We start from the raw sequence: 12519 nt of genomic DNA on the forward strand, positions 1-12519 counted from the left end.
CGAACTTTTATTCCTGTATTCGTGAATGAATTCGTAGTGAAATTATATTATCTTACGTAATTCGTAGTTTGGCCTCCCATGGCCAATTCTTGGTATGTCATGGCAGAGCCGTCAAAATTGACCTGTTGTCGTTAAACGTAACTTAGTTTACCAGCAAAATTTGCCCCTGAAAATACAGGAAACGTAGTAAGCAGTCCAGTTTATACTAGATTGTGCAAAAAAGAATCAAATTGTGAAACGTTTACGTATACACGTGATGTACTTAACTATATTACCCCTTTATGCTTACTTAGCGACCTCCTATTTAATGTTAGGATGCTTTTCATTATGAATATATATCTGGCACCTCGATACACTGCAAGTCAGTCTAATGATTCCAATTCGACAGCAATCGTGTCGGAAAATTCAACAGTTGAAGCAAAATGTAGAAAAAAGTGATGTTGATTCACCAAAGGACAAAAAGTATTAAATGCTCGAAGTCTGCTGAAGGTATGCTTGAGTATATACATCTTTACGCGCTCGATGGATTGTTCTCAGATGAATCTCAGCGCAATGCAACTTGCTCTGTTTTATGAAAACTTCAGCGTCTAGGTGTCCGCACCAGGATCCACCAATCAACGGTGCCCTATCATGTGACACATGGCTTTATGGCCAGTTTTGTAGCGTGCAGTGTGACGAGCGGTATGACTTCTTGACGGAACCAGCGAGGATGTACATCTGCGGATCTTCTGGACAGTGGCGAACGGATCCTCCTGGCAAGGAGACCAAATGGTCAGATTTCACAGGTACGTCGCGCCCGATGAAAATCATTGCACTGAGCACCCTGTCACGATACGGAGCTGAATTGTTCTCAACAATAGTGGAATATATTTGGACAACGCCGTTTACCATAGTATAACGTTGGTGAAGAATCTGTGACCAGAAGACTGGCCGTGTGAAACTATGTGGCACTCCTGAATAGGGTACGTTAGACATGTGCGGTACTACTCAACACAAATGGTGGCTGCAGTTGACATGCACATGAAAACCGTGTCTAAAGCTACCCTCAATGGCAATGCTACACAGCCTCACATGGTCATTCGCCCGGTACACATTTTCTAGACCAATTTTAACATTCTACCAGAAGGTGTTGTCCAAATTCCAGTAAGTATTTAGAACGCCTTGTCACTGTGTCGTGATTCCTTTGGTTTTCACCAAAGATAGATGAGTGTAGTACGGATTTTGTATTTTTTTTACAGGTAGAAATCACGCACTATTTCTTGACATTCTAGTACCACAGTAACAACGAAGCAAACACCGAAACACACATGCCCTTATCGTCGTTTCCATATAGTGAGACGCAATGCCGAATTTTCGAAGGGAATCGAGTTCCAGTACTATGAAGGCGACTGCCCGGATGAGGAGTCGAGGCAAAATCAGGTCAAACAAAACTTCGTCAACTATTTCAACATCACGGTCTTCGGCAGGTTTGGCGGATGCATAGGTTAGTTTTCTGACAAAATGGAATCAATGCTCAGATACTTCTCTTTCCTTCATTAGAGGTAAATCTGGCTTTGTATCTGGCATGCGTAGAGGGTATACTACGTACGTACAATTCAGACTGGGCTAGAATCAGGCCTTTGTACCGGTCGAGAATAATGGATATGCTTTCCAATGAAGTAGCATGCAAAAGTAGCAAAGCTAAAGAAGTAGCTAGAATATCATCAAACCAAGCACACATGACCAGACGTCCTTTGGTATGCAGTGTAATAATGTAACGTGACTCAGTGGGTTGAGCATGAAGCACTGTGCTATCCTTGCAGGAAATATCAACTGTACTGCAGACAACGTACGTGTAGATTGTGGCGAGAAGAACGACGACATCGTTGTCGATCTGGTACCAGAAGAAGGTGGGTTGTAAAACCGCATTTCTCATGAATTTTGTCAGGAAGAACTACAACTCGCAACAAATGTCTTCTAGAAATAAGTAGAAGACTACATTTTAAAGGCTTTATGAACTTAAGTCTGCACAAAACTCGTAATAAAACTGTTATCCAGATTGGACAGAAGCCGACGGAACACCACTTACCCTACACGAACTGTGGTAAACTAGAAGTGTTAAATGCTTACTGTCAGAAGCAGATAGTATTATACCGTATTAATCGCTGTGCAAGAATGTTTGGTTAGATTTTTTAGAACATTGATGCTTCCTTGATGTAGGAATGCCCCGCTAAACATTTGTCTCAATATTGCTGGGAGGTTTCCAGTATACCTGAGGGGAAAGACGCTCGTCACACGTGTGGGTCATAGAGTGCGGTAATTCTCAAGCAGAAGATTTGGAAGGAGGGGTCACGCTGTGGAGGCTAACCCTTACCATCACCCTAACTCTAAAGCGGGTACCGCATTGGACAGCCCTATTGCAAGTTGCGCAAAAGTATTGTGCTATCTTTGCGACTGCCATCTTTCCCTTGCAGTCACACTTATGTGTGTGTATTCGTGTATGAAACTCAGATAAGCAGATTATTGGGAATCACAGTGTCGCCACTGGGTTAAAACCAATTAATATACAATGATTGAAAATGCATCAAAAAGTTATTTGCAAAGAGATTAATGTTATGACTTATGATACTTGGCCCAGCATTGAAAAGTTAAAACATAATTTTATAAAGTGTACCCATTTGTGCCCGTTAGTGCCTTATTCTGAATTGCAAACTGTTCGAACTCAAACAACTTTAATATTTTGAGTCGGCCTGACAAGAATTCCTAAGTGAACTTACTATGGCTGAAACGGATCAACAAGCCCAAATTTTGCCAAGGGAACTCAAAACAAATTTTCTGCTGGCCAAATAATTTTTTATTCGTCCATCACATATCAAGGAAATTATATTTTACCAAACCCTCCTGCACAGAGTTATCGTTTGGGCCCTCGGAACATTTGGTCAACAACTGTGCCAAGTTTTCATAAATAAAGTTTGTTGGTCAAGAATTTTCTTCGGACCCGGGATACACACCACAAAAATGTGTTTTTCCTGGATCCACAGACATGGTGTCCACAGACATGGTGTCTTATACTCCTGCTTCTGTTCTACTATTACAAGCTCTATTTCTACTCTAATCTACTCCAATCCTTGAATCCATCGGCAAAATTATCGATATCCGACTCCTTTCCTGTTTACGCACTTCTGTTTGTTCAACTCGCGCGCCATTTTGCTTTGAAGTAGAAGAATGATGCTTTCTGATTCGCTAATATACGTCAAATGACCTCCAACTACTAACTTAAAGAAAGACACCTATCAACAAATTGTAAAACTGCAGTCATCAGATAGCCAGTTGGTACAATTTTTTTTGCGATTGTTTGAAGCGGCGATTCCGAAATTAATCAAATTGGTGTGGCCTTAGCAGACTGGGCAGGGTATAAAACACCCCTAAGCCGACCGGAAGAGAATAATGACCAGGCTATGCATTTTTTGACATGGATGACGTGCATATTGCAAATATATTTGTGTAGCCTCCACTACACCAATGACGACGACAACAACAGCAAAAGCCATGGCCGTCTCCATGGTAACGAGTTCAAACAGCGATGGGGCATCTGCTGATCAAGCCGGAAACATGTCAGGTAAAGAAAAAAATACACGCTTGACTTACTAACTAATAGCTTCTGTGTTGAATGTAAAACGATATTTACAGGAACACCAATCACAGAGAAAGGTTAATAACTGCTGTTTTTTTACATTTCACTGTTTTCCGTCCAACATAACGTAATTACAGGAGCCACCATAGGCGGTGCAGTAGCTGCTGGGGTCGTCATCCTCATCATAGCAGTCGTTGTCTTTATCGCCTACGTGAAAAGGTTAGTCTTTAGTTTGTCTTAAGTCTAACTCAGTACATACATGTAATTCCAGATCCTTTATTCCCCATGCACAAGACAGAAGAAGTCCAACCGTCTTCGCCGCACCCTAATAAGAAATAACCGGTAAAGCTAAAAATGGGGACAGTTGAATTTCTTGGCAGCTTAAAATGGCTAAAAAATTATAACGTCGTTAGACATAATGATAACTAGACATAACTTTCATTCTAACTAACATAGCTACATTCTAGAGATAACTTCCTTATTCGTCCATTGTTGCATGCAAAAGTTGAAATGTCAAATACATATGCCTATATCGTTACGTAGTTTGCTATTATCTTCACTTGTACAGACGACGACCCAGTGATAGTCATATATATGATGAGCCACCTGCTTCCCAGTTTGAGCTCGCGGAGGCACCAAACGACATTCAAGGTAGGATATCAAATTAAACGAACCCATACGATTTCCTCATTGATTATGCAAATTAGATTCCGATTAGCATAATTAACATTTCACTACACGAAGCGTCACTTAAGTTATCTACATACCATAAATCATGACAATCCGTCAACGCCTTCTTGAGTTCTTCCCTTTCAAAGTCTGACACTAAACTAGGGCCAAACATACACCTCTTTCTTTCGGCTTCGAGAGCTGCCTACCAATTAGTAAATCATACCCACAGCATGTCCAGCACTCGAGATATCAAACTCGGAAGTTCCTCTGCAGTACCGCAGGGGGGCCGCTAGGGGGGCCCCAAGTTATAATGGTTTTCAGGTCTCATCAAGACCTACCCACAAATCGAATATCAATACAATCTATCCAGACGTTCTCGAGTTATGCTGGTCTTCTACGTATATACATACACACAAACACACATACAAGCGCTACCCAAAATATAACCTTCCGGTCGAAGGTAATAACTTTAAGCTGAGCAGTTAGAGGTTTCTATCTGTCTATCATACTGAGCTGCCACAACTTGCACTTGGTTTAATTGGTCATTTACATGTGTTTCAGTGCATGCCCTCTTCGATTCTGTAATTCAATAGTCTGTAACGGTGCGTCTAAATATTTTGTAGGGGCTCTTCTGTCTGACGATGGCGAGTATGTTGACACGTTACCTTCCATGGTAACCTTGGAACAGCCTGACGCCCAAGTAGATTGTTCAATAAGCTTGCGCCAATCTCGTAACAGTTGTGACTACGAGACCATCTCACAGGCGTCATCTAGCGGAGATTATCAAGAACTGCAGCCAGCTGTGTATCAGAGCTTGCAGAAATTCTGAAGTCCTGTTATACAATTCCTGTCAACAGCATAATAATTCATGTACACCTCATGTATTGGCACGACCCTGTATTATATGTTACTTCAGTCTACAGATACTTCAGAAACACTAAGGTCGGATCGTCGCTATTGTGTGTTTAACTTGCAACATCTATTGTTGTTGTATTGATATAGTATAGCACGTGAGGATGCCCCTCAATTTGTGACCTTAGATGTTTATACATTAATGGTCTTTGTTTGACATATACCCATTCGCCTAGAGTTTTCAGCTTTCAATACCCTACGATACTTCAGTAGTATATTAAGAAAAGTTTAAGTCTTGGCAAAATATCTAAACGATTTCACACAACAAAGTTTTCTACTTGGGGAGATTTCCAGACGCACTTTTTTCAAGCCGGTAGATCTCGTCTTGCAGTTCTCTTTTCACGTGACTGATGGCATTGATAATCGCGTGACAGGACACAGTTATAAAAGAGAAAGGTCTTGTCGTTTGTGAATTTTAAGCTACGTAAGCTAGCTATCTATAAACTACAGTATTCTATTCTATGTACGGCAGGAATTTTTTACTTAGAGTGGTCATTTCGTATATCATGTAGATTGCATGTGAGGATTATGCGTATTTTTATACTACATTAATAGTAATTGCGTTGTACTATTTCAAGCGTGGTTTTCTTACATTCAAGAAGTATTTCCTTTTTGAGTGTATTTTCTAAGGTTTAATGTTAGAAATAATAAAGCACAAAGATCACTTGTAGCTTATGATTGTCTGCATATTTGAAATTTGACTATTAGTTTTGAAGACAAGTATATTCATGACATGGAATGTAAGATTACCTCTCGTAAGTCCAGTATCAACCAATTGTCGATGACCCTCTTAATTGAGCCTGATCGGCGTCGTGTACCAGCATCCCCCCACTCCCTTGTAGTGCTAGTAAATCGAATATTCCACCGTGACGTCACGTCTTGGAGTTTCGTATGACATCATGTGCAACTCATTAGCCCCAGTACTTCCTCATATCGCGGAAGACGGCAATCTCGGCAAAGCACACTGAAGGTGAAGCGATCCACTATCATGAAACCGCTTTGGGCCATCATCCTGCAAATTCTGTTGAAATCTGACATTCTATTGGCAGTTGGAACATCAGGTAAACGTGTTATGTTAACCAGGGTACGTTCGTCGTATGCAGTTTTTTTGTCGTAGGATTTTCAGCGAGTCTTTTCTAGAGGTATGTTCTTTTCCGTAAGGAGTAGGCATGCGAAGTTCACTGCAAGGTATACGTAACAAACCCTGTTTGCAACATTGTCAACAACCATTTGACCAGTCAACACTTTCTGCGTTTACGCGAAGCAAAGTGCCAGAAGGTACCCTAGAGTGTTGCTAGCCTTCCTGAATTTATCGTAAAGCGTTGTCGGTCTTCCTGAATTCATCGTAAAACATTGCCACTTGCCAGCCTTCTTGAGTTTACCGTAAAGCGTTATCGTTCTTTCTGAAGTAAACATAAAACGTTGTCGGTCTTCCTTAATTCAGCGTTAAGCGTAACCACCCCCCATGCAGACCCTCATCTAAGACCCGACCGTGGACAAGAGTTTATGACAACCTTTCGCATAACAGGAAGGCAGCTGAATTTTGTACGACATAGAATGTCGTAATACCCCCCTCACATGTAGCGAAAATCGATCGGACGACGAGTCTGCGAGCTATCGAGGCATGACCCTGACGGGAAGGGGGGGAACTCTGCCATTTCTTCGTCGGCATCAGATTCATGCCTCCTCGTAATTTAGAGCTCGCAGACTCGTCGTGAGATCGATTTTCGCTACATGTGTGTGTGTGTGTGTGTGTGGGGGGGGGGGGGTTATAACAACCCAGTCACATTTGTTGAAAATCGATCGGACGACGATTCTGCGGCAATCGCCCGAGCCTCGCTTATAATAGTAACTTTATTGCACAGCAATTGTACAAGGTACAAAGTATGGCTTATATGTGGCGGGGACGGTTTTCAGGTGAAAAATACGCGCAACCCTCTGTCAATCTTAAATATGGCCGACCTTCCATCGATACGCCCGAAGATCGTGGACAATGTGACAGGCGTATAAAGAATTTGTACTACTACAGACGTGATCGGACAACAACATTGTTACGATGAATCATGTCGTAGTTTCGTTTTTGTCGTTTAAGGAACAAGTTACAGTATCTGAACTTCATTTGACCTCTGAGTCACTTTTAGTCATTTCCGTTCTCCAAGTCATGGGATACAACTTGAAGAGAAGCCAAAAGACTGCAACCAACTCCAGCTTTTAAATCCTCCACGGTTTACTGGCCTTGACAATGAGGAAGTAACTGAAGGCCAAGTGTTTGCTTCACTTTCTGCAAGCTAAGGTTGTGGATTCCGTATACAAGAAGAAAGAATATGTCGAGCAAAAGGAAATACCACCGGACGCATAGGGGGTGCCTTCTATTGAATTGTCAAAATCAGGACCAGTTGTAACACAGCGATTACCGGCAAAATTTGTAATGCAGAACAAGAGGAAGCAAAATGTACATTCAAATCTATTTTTTTTCTAATTTCGATTAGCAAACGCATTGTGAATGAGTATACATGGATCGTAGACACAGAATGTTTTCTTCGACTTCATCGAAACTTATTGTTAGCCTAAGTCTTACTTCTATAATCTAACAATCAGAAGATACAAGGGGCGTTTGTGGCATCAAGCACTGAACGTATGAATGTAATTACGTAAGTATATACGCACAGCCCCTTTGCTGCACACATACAACCCCTTCGCTCAAACAGCTTCGTACCGTACCAATGGGCCTTCGTACCGTACATATTCTTGTGTTTCAGAGACATGTGGAGTATCGACGTTTATTCACGTTCCTCAAAGTGACTGTAACGGAAGGGACATAGCCATCCACGGTGGTGTCTCTCTCCAATCCTGTGCAGACGCTTGCTGTGAAGACCCCGCATGCCTGTCCTTCCAATACTACAACTTTCCACCAATATGTTTCTTGAAAAACAAGCTCTGCTCAGCGGAGGAGAAAGAGCGCTTGGCATTTGGAAACATGTACGATCGGCAAGTGTCAGGTAATGCTAACGTCACATTTGCACAAAGGGGCCCGGCCGGGTAGGTTAGTGGCTGAATTGTTGCACTTTCGGGCGGGACCCCGTGAGACCCCCCGCGGCTGCCGGGCTATTTTGGGGCTCGGGCGGGGCCCCGGTTGATTCTAAGTCGGACTTAAAAACAACCGGGCCCTGGGCAGGAAAATAGGCCGAATCAAAGCCGTTAACCAATCGTGAACACATCGGCAGGGTCCCCTACAGTACCTGCCCGGTGCCCGCCCGGTACCCCGACGGTACTCGACGGTACAGGCCCAACCTTCTTGCATTACAAACTATTGCATCCGTTGTGTCATCCCGGAACACCGCCAGGGCCGCGGACGGGTCCCTAGGTCATCAAACAGGACAATTTGGGCCATGGTCATATTTCCACATAGGGACCCTGGCGGGTAATTTACGGACTGTTATGGGGCTCTTCCGGTCGGGGTCCTGCTGGTCTCCCAGCGGCTGCCGGGTTATTTTTGGCCTCGGGCGGGGCCCCGGTTGGTTTTAAGTCGGACTTAAAATGAACCGGGCTCCCGGTGGGGAAATTATTAGGAAAATATCATCAGTAAAAAACTCACTTTCTACTCTTCTCAACGGAAGGTCCCACACCCATAAGGACTAAAGGACTAAAAGTCGCAAGAATGTTCTCGCATTTATAGCTTGCTCATCAGCGTATCGTAGACCCGCTTCTACTAGTATTAGTACTACGTGGCACATTTGCAAAAGTCATCGAAGACGAGCCAACCAATGCTTATACCCCCCCCCCCCAAATAAAAAACAAAAAAAACATGATGGTAGTGGTTCGCGGAGCGTACGACAGGGACCATACTGTTATCTACAAGGGGTGAATCGGCCGACCCACTGCCAGACCCCTAGGGGGTACCCGTGGACATCCCCAGGGCAGCTCACGGTTGCCTGCCGAACATCGAGCGATAAAGGGTTAAAGCATACGACTATTGCACGAAATCCTCCGGAATGCCCACCGGAGCCCCCCGGGACCTCTAACGGGACGCGTGAAGAAAAAATGATTTGTGACTATGTGAGCCGATGTCTGCCCGGCTCCAGAGCCCGGCCGGGGCCTACATCGGTTAGACACCGCGCGGAAACCCTGGGTAATGTGACGTAGGCCTAAGTGGTGCTAAAAGCCTATCTAAAAGACAGGCTGACAGAAACAGGCCTATGATGGATTGATTGATGATAGATTTGTTGTGTATTACGTGTATTGTATTGTGTGTTAACTTTGTGTGTGCGTGTACCCATTAACAGCAATGTCTATGCCCCTGAGGGAATCATGCTGAGGAAATACAGAAGTAAATAAATGAATGAAATATGTTTAGCAGACTGGGCCGGGTAAAAAAACACCCCTAAGCCAACCAGAAGAGAATGGTGACCAGGCTATGCATTTTTTACATGGATGACGTGCATATTGCATATGTATTTGTGTAGCCTCCACTCCATCACGGACAACAACACGTCTGACCACAAACGCAGTAGCAGCCATTACTATCTCCATGGCAACGAGTACAAATAGTAATGGGACATCTGCCGATCAAGCTGGAACCATGTCAGGTAAAGAGGAAAATACACGCTTGACTTACTAGCTGGTAGATTCTGGTGTTGAGTGTAAAACGATATTTTCAGGAACACCAATCATAGAAAAAGGTTTATGATAATCTTTATTGCAAGTTCATGCCCGAGGACTAATTGCAGACAAAGTAAAGTAGTGGTATACATACTTGTATACTTTACAGAGAAGGAAAATGAGAACTATAGATAAGTCAAAAGAGAAATAACGTCTGATCTATATCTATTTCTACTTAAGCTATTTGATGGGTTTGGCTTCTTTATAACTGCTGGTTTGTGAGCCGTTACACATTTCACTGTTTTCCATCTAAGGTACGTTCACATAGGTCGTGCGAACGTCGTACGATTTTGATGCCATAGAATTTCCAAGCAGGCTGTGACATAACCAACCACCGAGATGGATCCAAAATAGCCTTTTGAGTACCAAGACAGTCAAACTTCGCAAGACACGCACATGGCTGTCTTCCAAGATGCCCAAAGTTACGATCGCACGACCTATGTGACCACGCCCTAACGTTACATAATTACAGGCGCCATCATAGGAGGTGCAGTAGCGGCTGGTGTCGTCATCTTCATCATAGCAGTCGTTGCCTTTATCGTATACACTAAAAGGTTAGTCATGAGTGTGTGTCTTTACCCTAAACTCTGTGTCTAATTCAAGATCACACAAGATGCACAAGACAGACGAAGTCCGATCGTCTTTGCCGCACCCTCAGAAATAACCGGTACAGCTAAAAAATGGGAGTAGTCAAATTTCTTGGCAGCTCAGAATGTCTTACGTAGTTAGACATAAGTAGACATGAATTTCATTCTAACTAACATAGCTCCATTATATTCTAGACAAAGCTTCCTCATCTATCGCATATTGTTGCATGCTATGTAAAAGTTGAAACGTTAAATACATATCTCGTTTTTCTAGTTAGCTATAGTAGCCTATACTTGTATTGATTTGTTCTGCCAGTTCATTCTAGTTACGCTGAAGAAGAGTGATGGATGTCACTCGAAACGTCCAGAAGTAAATCTCAGTTTTTAATCCAGTTGTAGAGATTGAATTGTATTTGAACATATTCCTATATCATTTTCTACCATCACTTGTACAGACGACGACCCAGTGAGAGACATATATATGATGAGCCACTGGATTCCCAGTTTGATCCTGCAGAGTCACCGAGCCATGACACCCAAGGTACGATATCAAATGAAATACCTGCAAGCAGATAACGTTTCCCTGTGTGTGTCATACTAAGCTTTCACAACTTTGTACAAGGTTTAATTTGTCAACTGCATCTGCTTGAGCGCATGCCCTCTTGTGATTAGGGCAGTGATCCAATTGTCAATAGAGCTCTCTCTCTCTCTCGCTCTCTCTCTCTGTGTATGTGTGTGTGTGTATGTGTGTGTGTTGTGTTGTTCATTTACTAAATGTATTTACAAAGTTTGATGGTTTTGTTTAATATTTTACTTTACATTGTACAAGTGGCGGCGTTAATATAAGTTACAAGTTGCCACCACAAAGTCTCTGTCCTTTTATTTGTATATTTTCATGTATTCTTCTTGAATAATAGAAACAGAATTGTAAGTGCAGAAACTTTCGCGGTGGGTTTATATTCGCGTTTTTCGCGGTGGCCGCCGAACCGCGAAATTAAAACCACCGCGAATATTCATTATACAGTATGCGACTACGGTACAGTACTGTAAATACGTTCGCGGTATGGCGCTACCGCGAATTCCAGACCACCGCGAACATCCCATGTTCCCGCTGCCGCGAAATTAAATCCCCGCGAACTTAAATGCATTTACAGTATTCTATACGGTTGCATTTTGTAGGGGCTCTTCTGTCTGACGACGGCGAGTACGTGGACACGTTACCTTCCATGGTAACCTTGCAAGAACCTGCTGCCGGTAGCGGCCCGGCGGATTCTTCAGTCAGCTCGCGCCAGTTTGGCATCAGTCGTGGCGGCTACGAGAACATCCCACGGCCACCGGTGCCATCTAGCGGACATTATCAAGAACTGCAGCGAAATGTCTATCTGAGCTTACGACAATTCTGATGCCCTGTTGTACACTTTTTGTCAACAGCATAATGATTCATTTAAACTTCATGTATCGGCAGGATCCCTGTATTGTGTTACCTTCAATACATGTTGATATAAGTTTATTGGCCTTTGCTTCATAATGATCAACAGCATATCTGTTGAAATAGATGTTGGAGCTTCCGCTTCCGAGTTTGTTTGCATTCGAATATTCAGGAATTATTTCCCTCCTGAATACTCTTTTATATATAATGCCTATTTTTGTTTTGATAAAGTTTTTATAGCAAGCAATTATATCTGCAAGTTCATACCCGTAGGCTAATTGCAAGTACATGGTAGAAACAATATAGAGAATATACTTGTAACAATGAACTGTGATCAATTTATTACCTCCATGAAAAATGGAGGTATAGTTTTGAGTGTGTCTCTCTGTGTGTGTGTGTGTGTGTGTGTGTGTCTGTGTGTTTGTGTTTCCGGATAGTTGTGATCATCATAACTTGAGAACCTCTCGATGGACTACGATGATATCTGGTATGTGGGTAGGGGTTGGGAAGACGAAGGTCAAGGTCAGTTTTGGGCCCCCTGGTGTGAGACCTTGGTACTGCAGCGCAACTTCCGGTTTTGCTATCTCGTTGTTCTGAACATGCTATGGTCAAGATTTTTGCAGTATTAGATAGCTCTTGTGCTCAGG

General features: G+C 42.9%; 2 protein-coding genes across 2 annotated transcripts in view; both read left to right on the forward strand.

Annotated features, from left to right (window-relative positions):
- LOC118420167 overlaps window positions 1–5114 on the forward strand; it is a 7574-nt gene extending 2460 nt beyond the window's left edge. Inside the window, exons 2-8 of the mRNA XM_035826879.1 lie at window positions 585–785; window positions 1334–1483; window positions 1803–1889; window positions 3488–3598; window positions 3751–3832; window positions 4182–4264; window positions 4879–5114. Of these exons, the coding sequence (XP_035682772.1) occupies window positions 585–785; window positions 1334–1483; window positions 1803–1889; window positions 3488–3598; window positions 3751–3832; window positions 4182–4264; window positions 4879–5114 (950 nt within the window). The remainder of the gene's footprint in view (window positions 1–584; window positions 786–1333; window positions 1484–1802; window positions 1890–3487; window positions 3599–3750; window positions 3833–4181; window positions 4265–4878) is intronic.
- A 965-nt stretch (window positions 5115–6079) lies between these two features.
- On the forward strand, window positions 6080–12165 carry LOC118419676. Its single transcript, XM_035826195.1, has 6 exons — window positions 6080–6258; window positions 7957–8196; window positions 9661–9783; window positions 10329–10410; window positions 10899–10984; window positions 11623–12165. Exons 1-6 carry the CDS (start codon window positions 6186–6188, stop codon window positions 11844–11846), a joined length of 828 nt encoding a protein of 275 aa, XP_035682088.1. The 5' UTR covers window positions 6080–6185; the 3' UTR covers window positions 11847–12165.
- Window positions 12166–12519: the final 354 nt, after the last annotated feature.

This window comes from Branchiostoma floridae, chromosome 7, assembly GCF_000003815.2.
Source record: "Branchiostoma floridae strain S238N-H82 chromosome 7, Bfl_VNyyK, whole genome shotgun sequence".
Classification (NCBI taxonomy): domain Eukaryota; kingdom Metazoa; phylum Chordata; class Leptocardii; order Amphioxiformes; family Branchiostomatidae; genus Branchiostoma; species Branchiostoma floridae.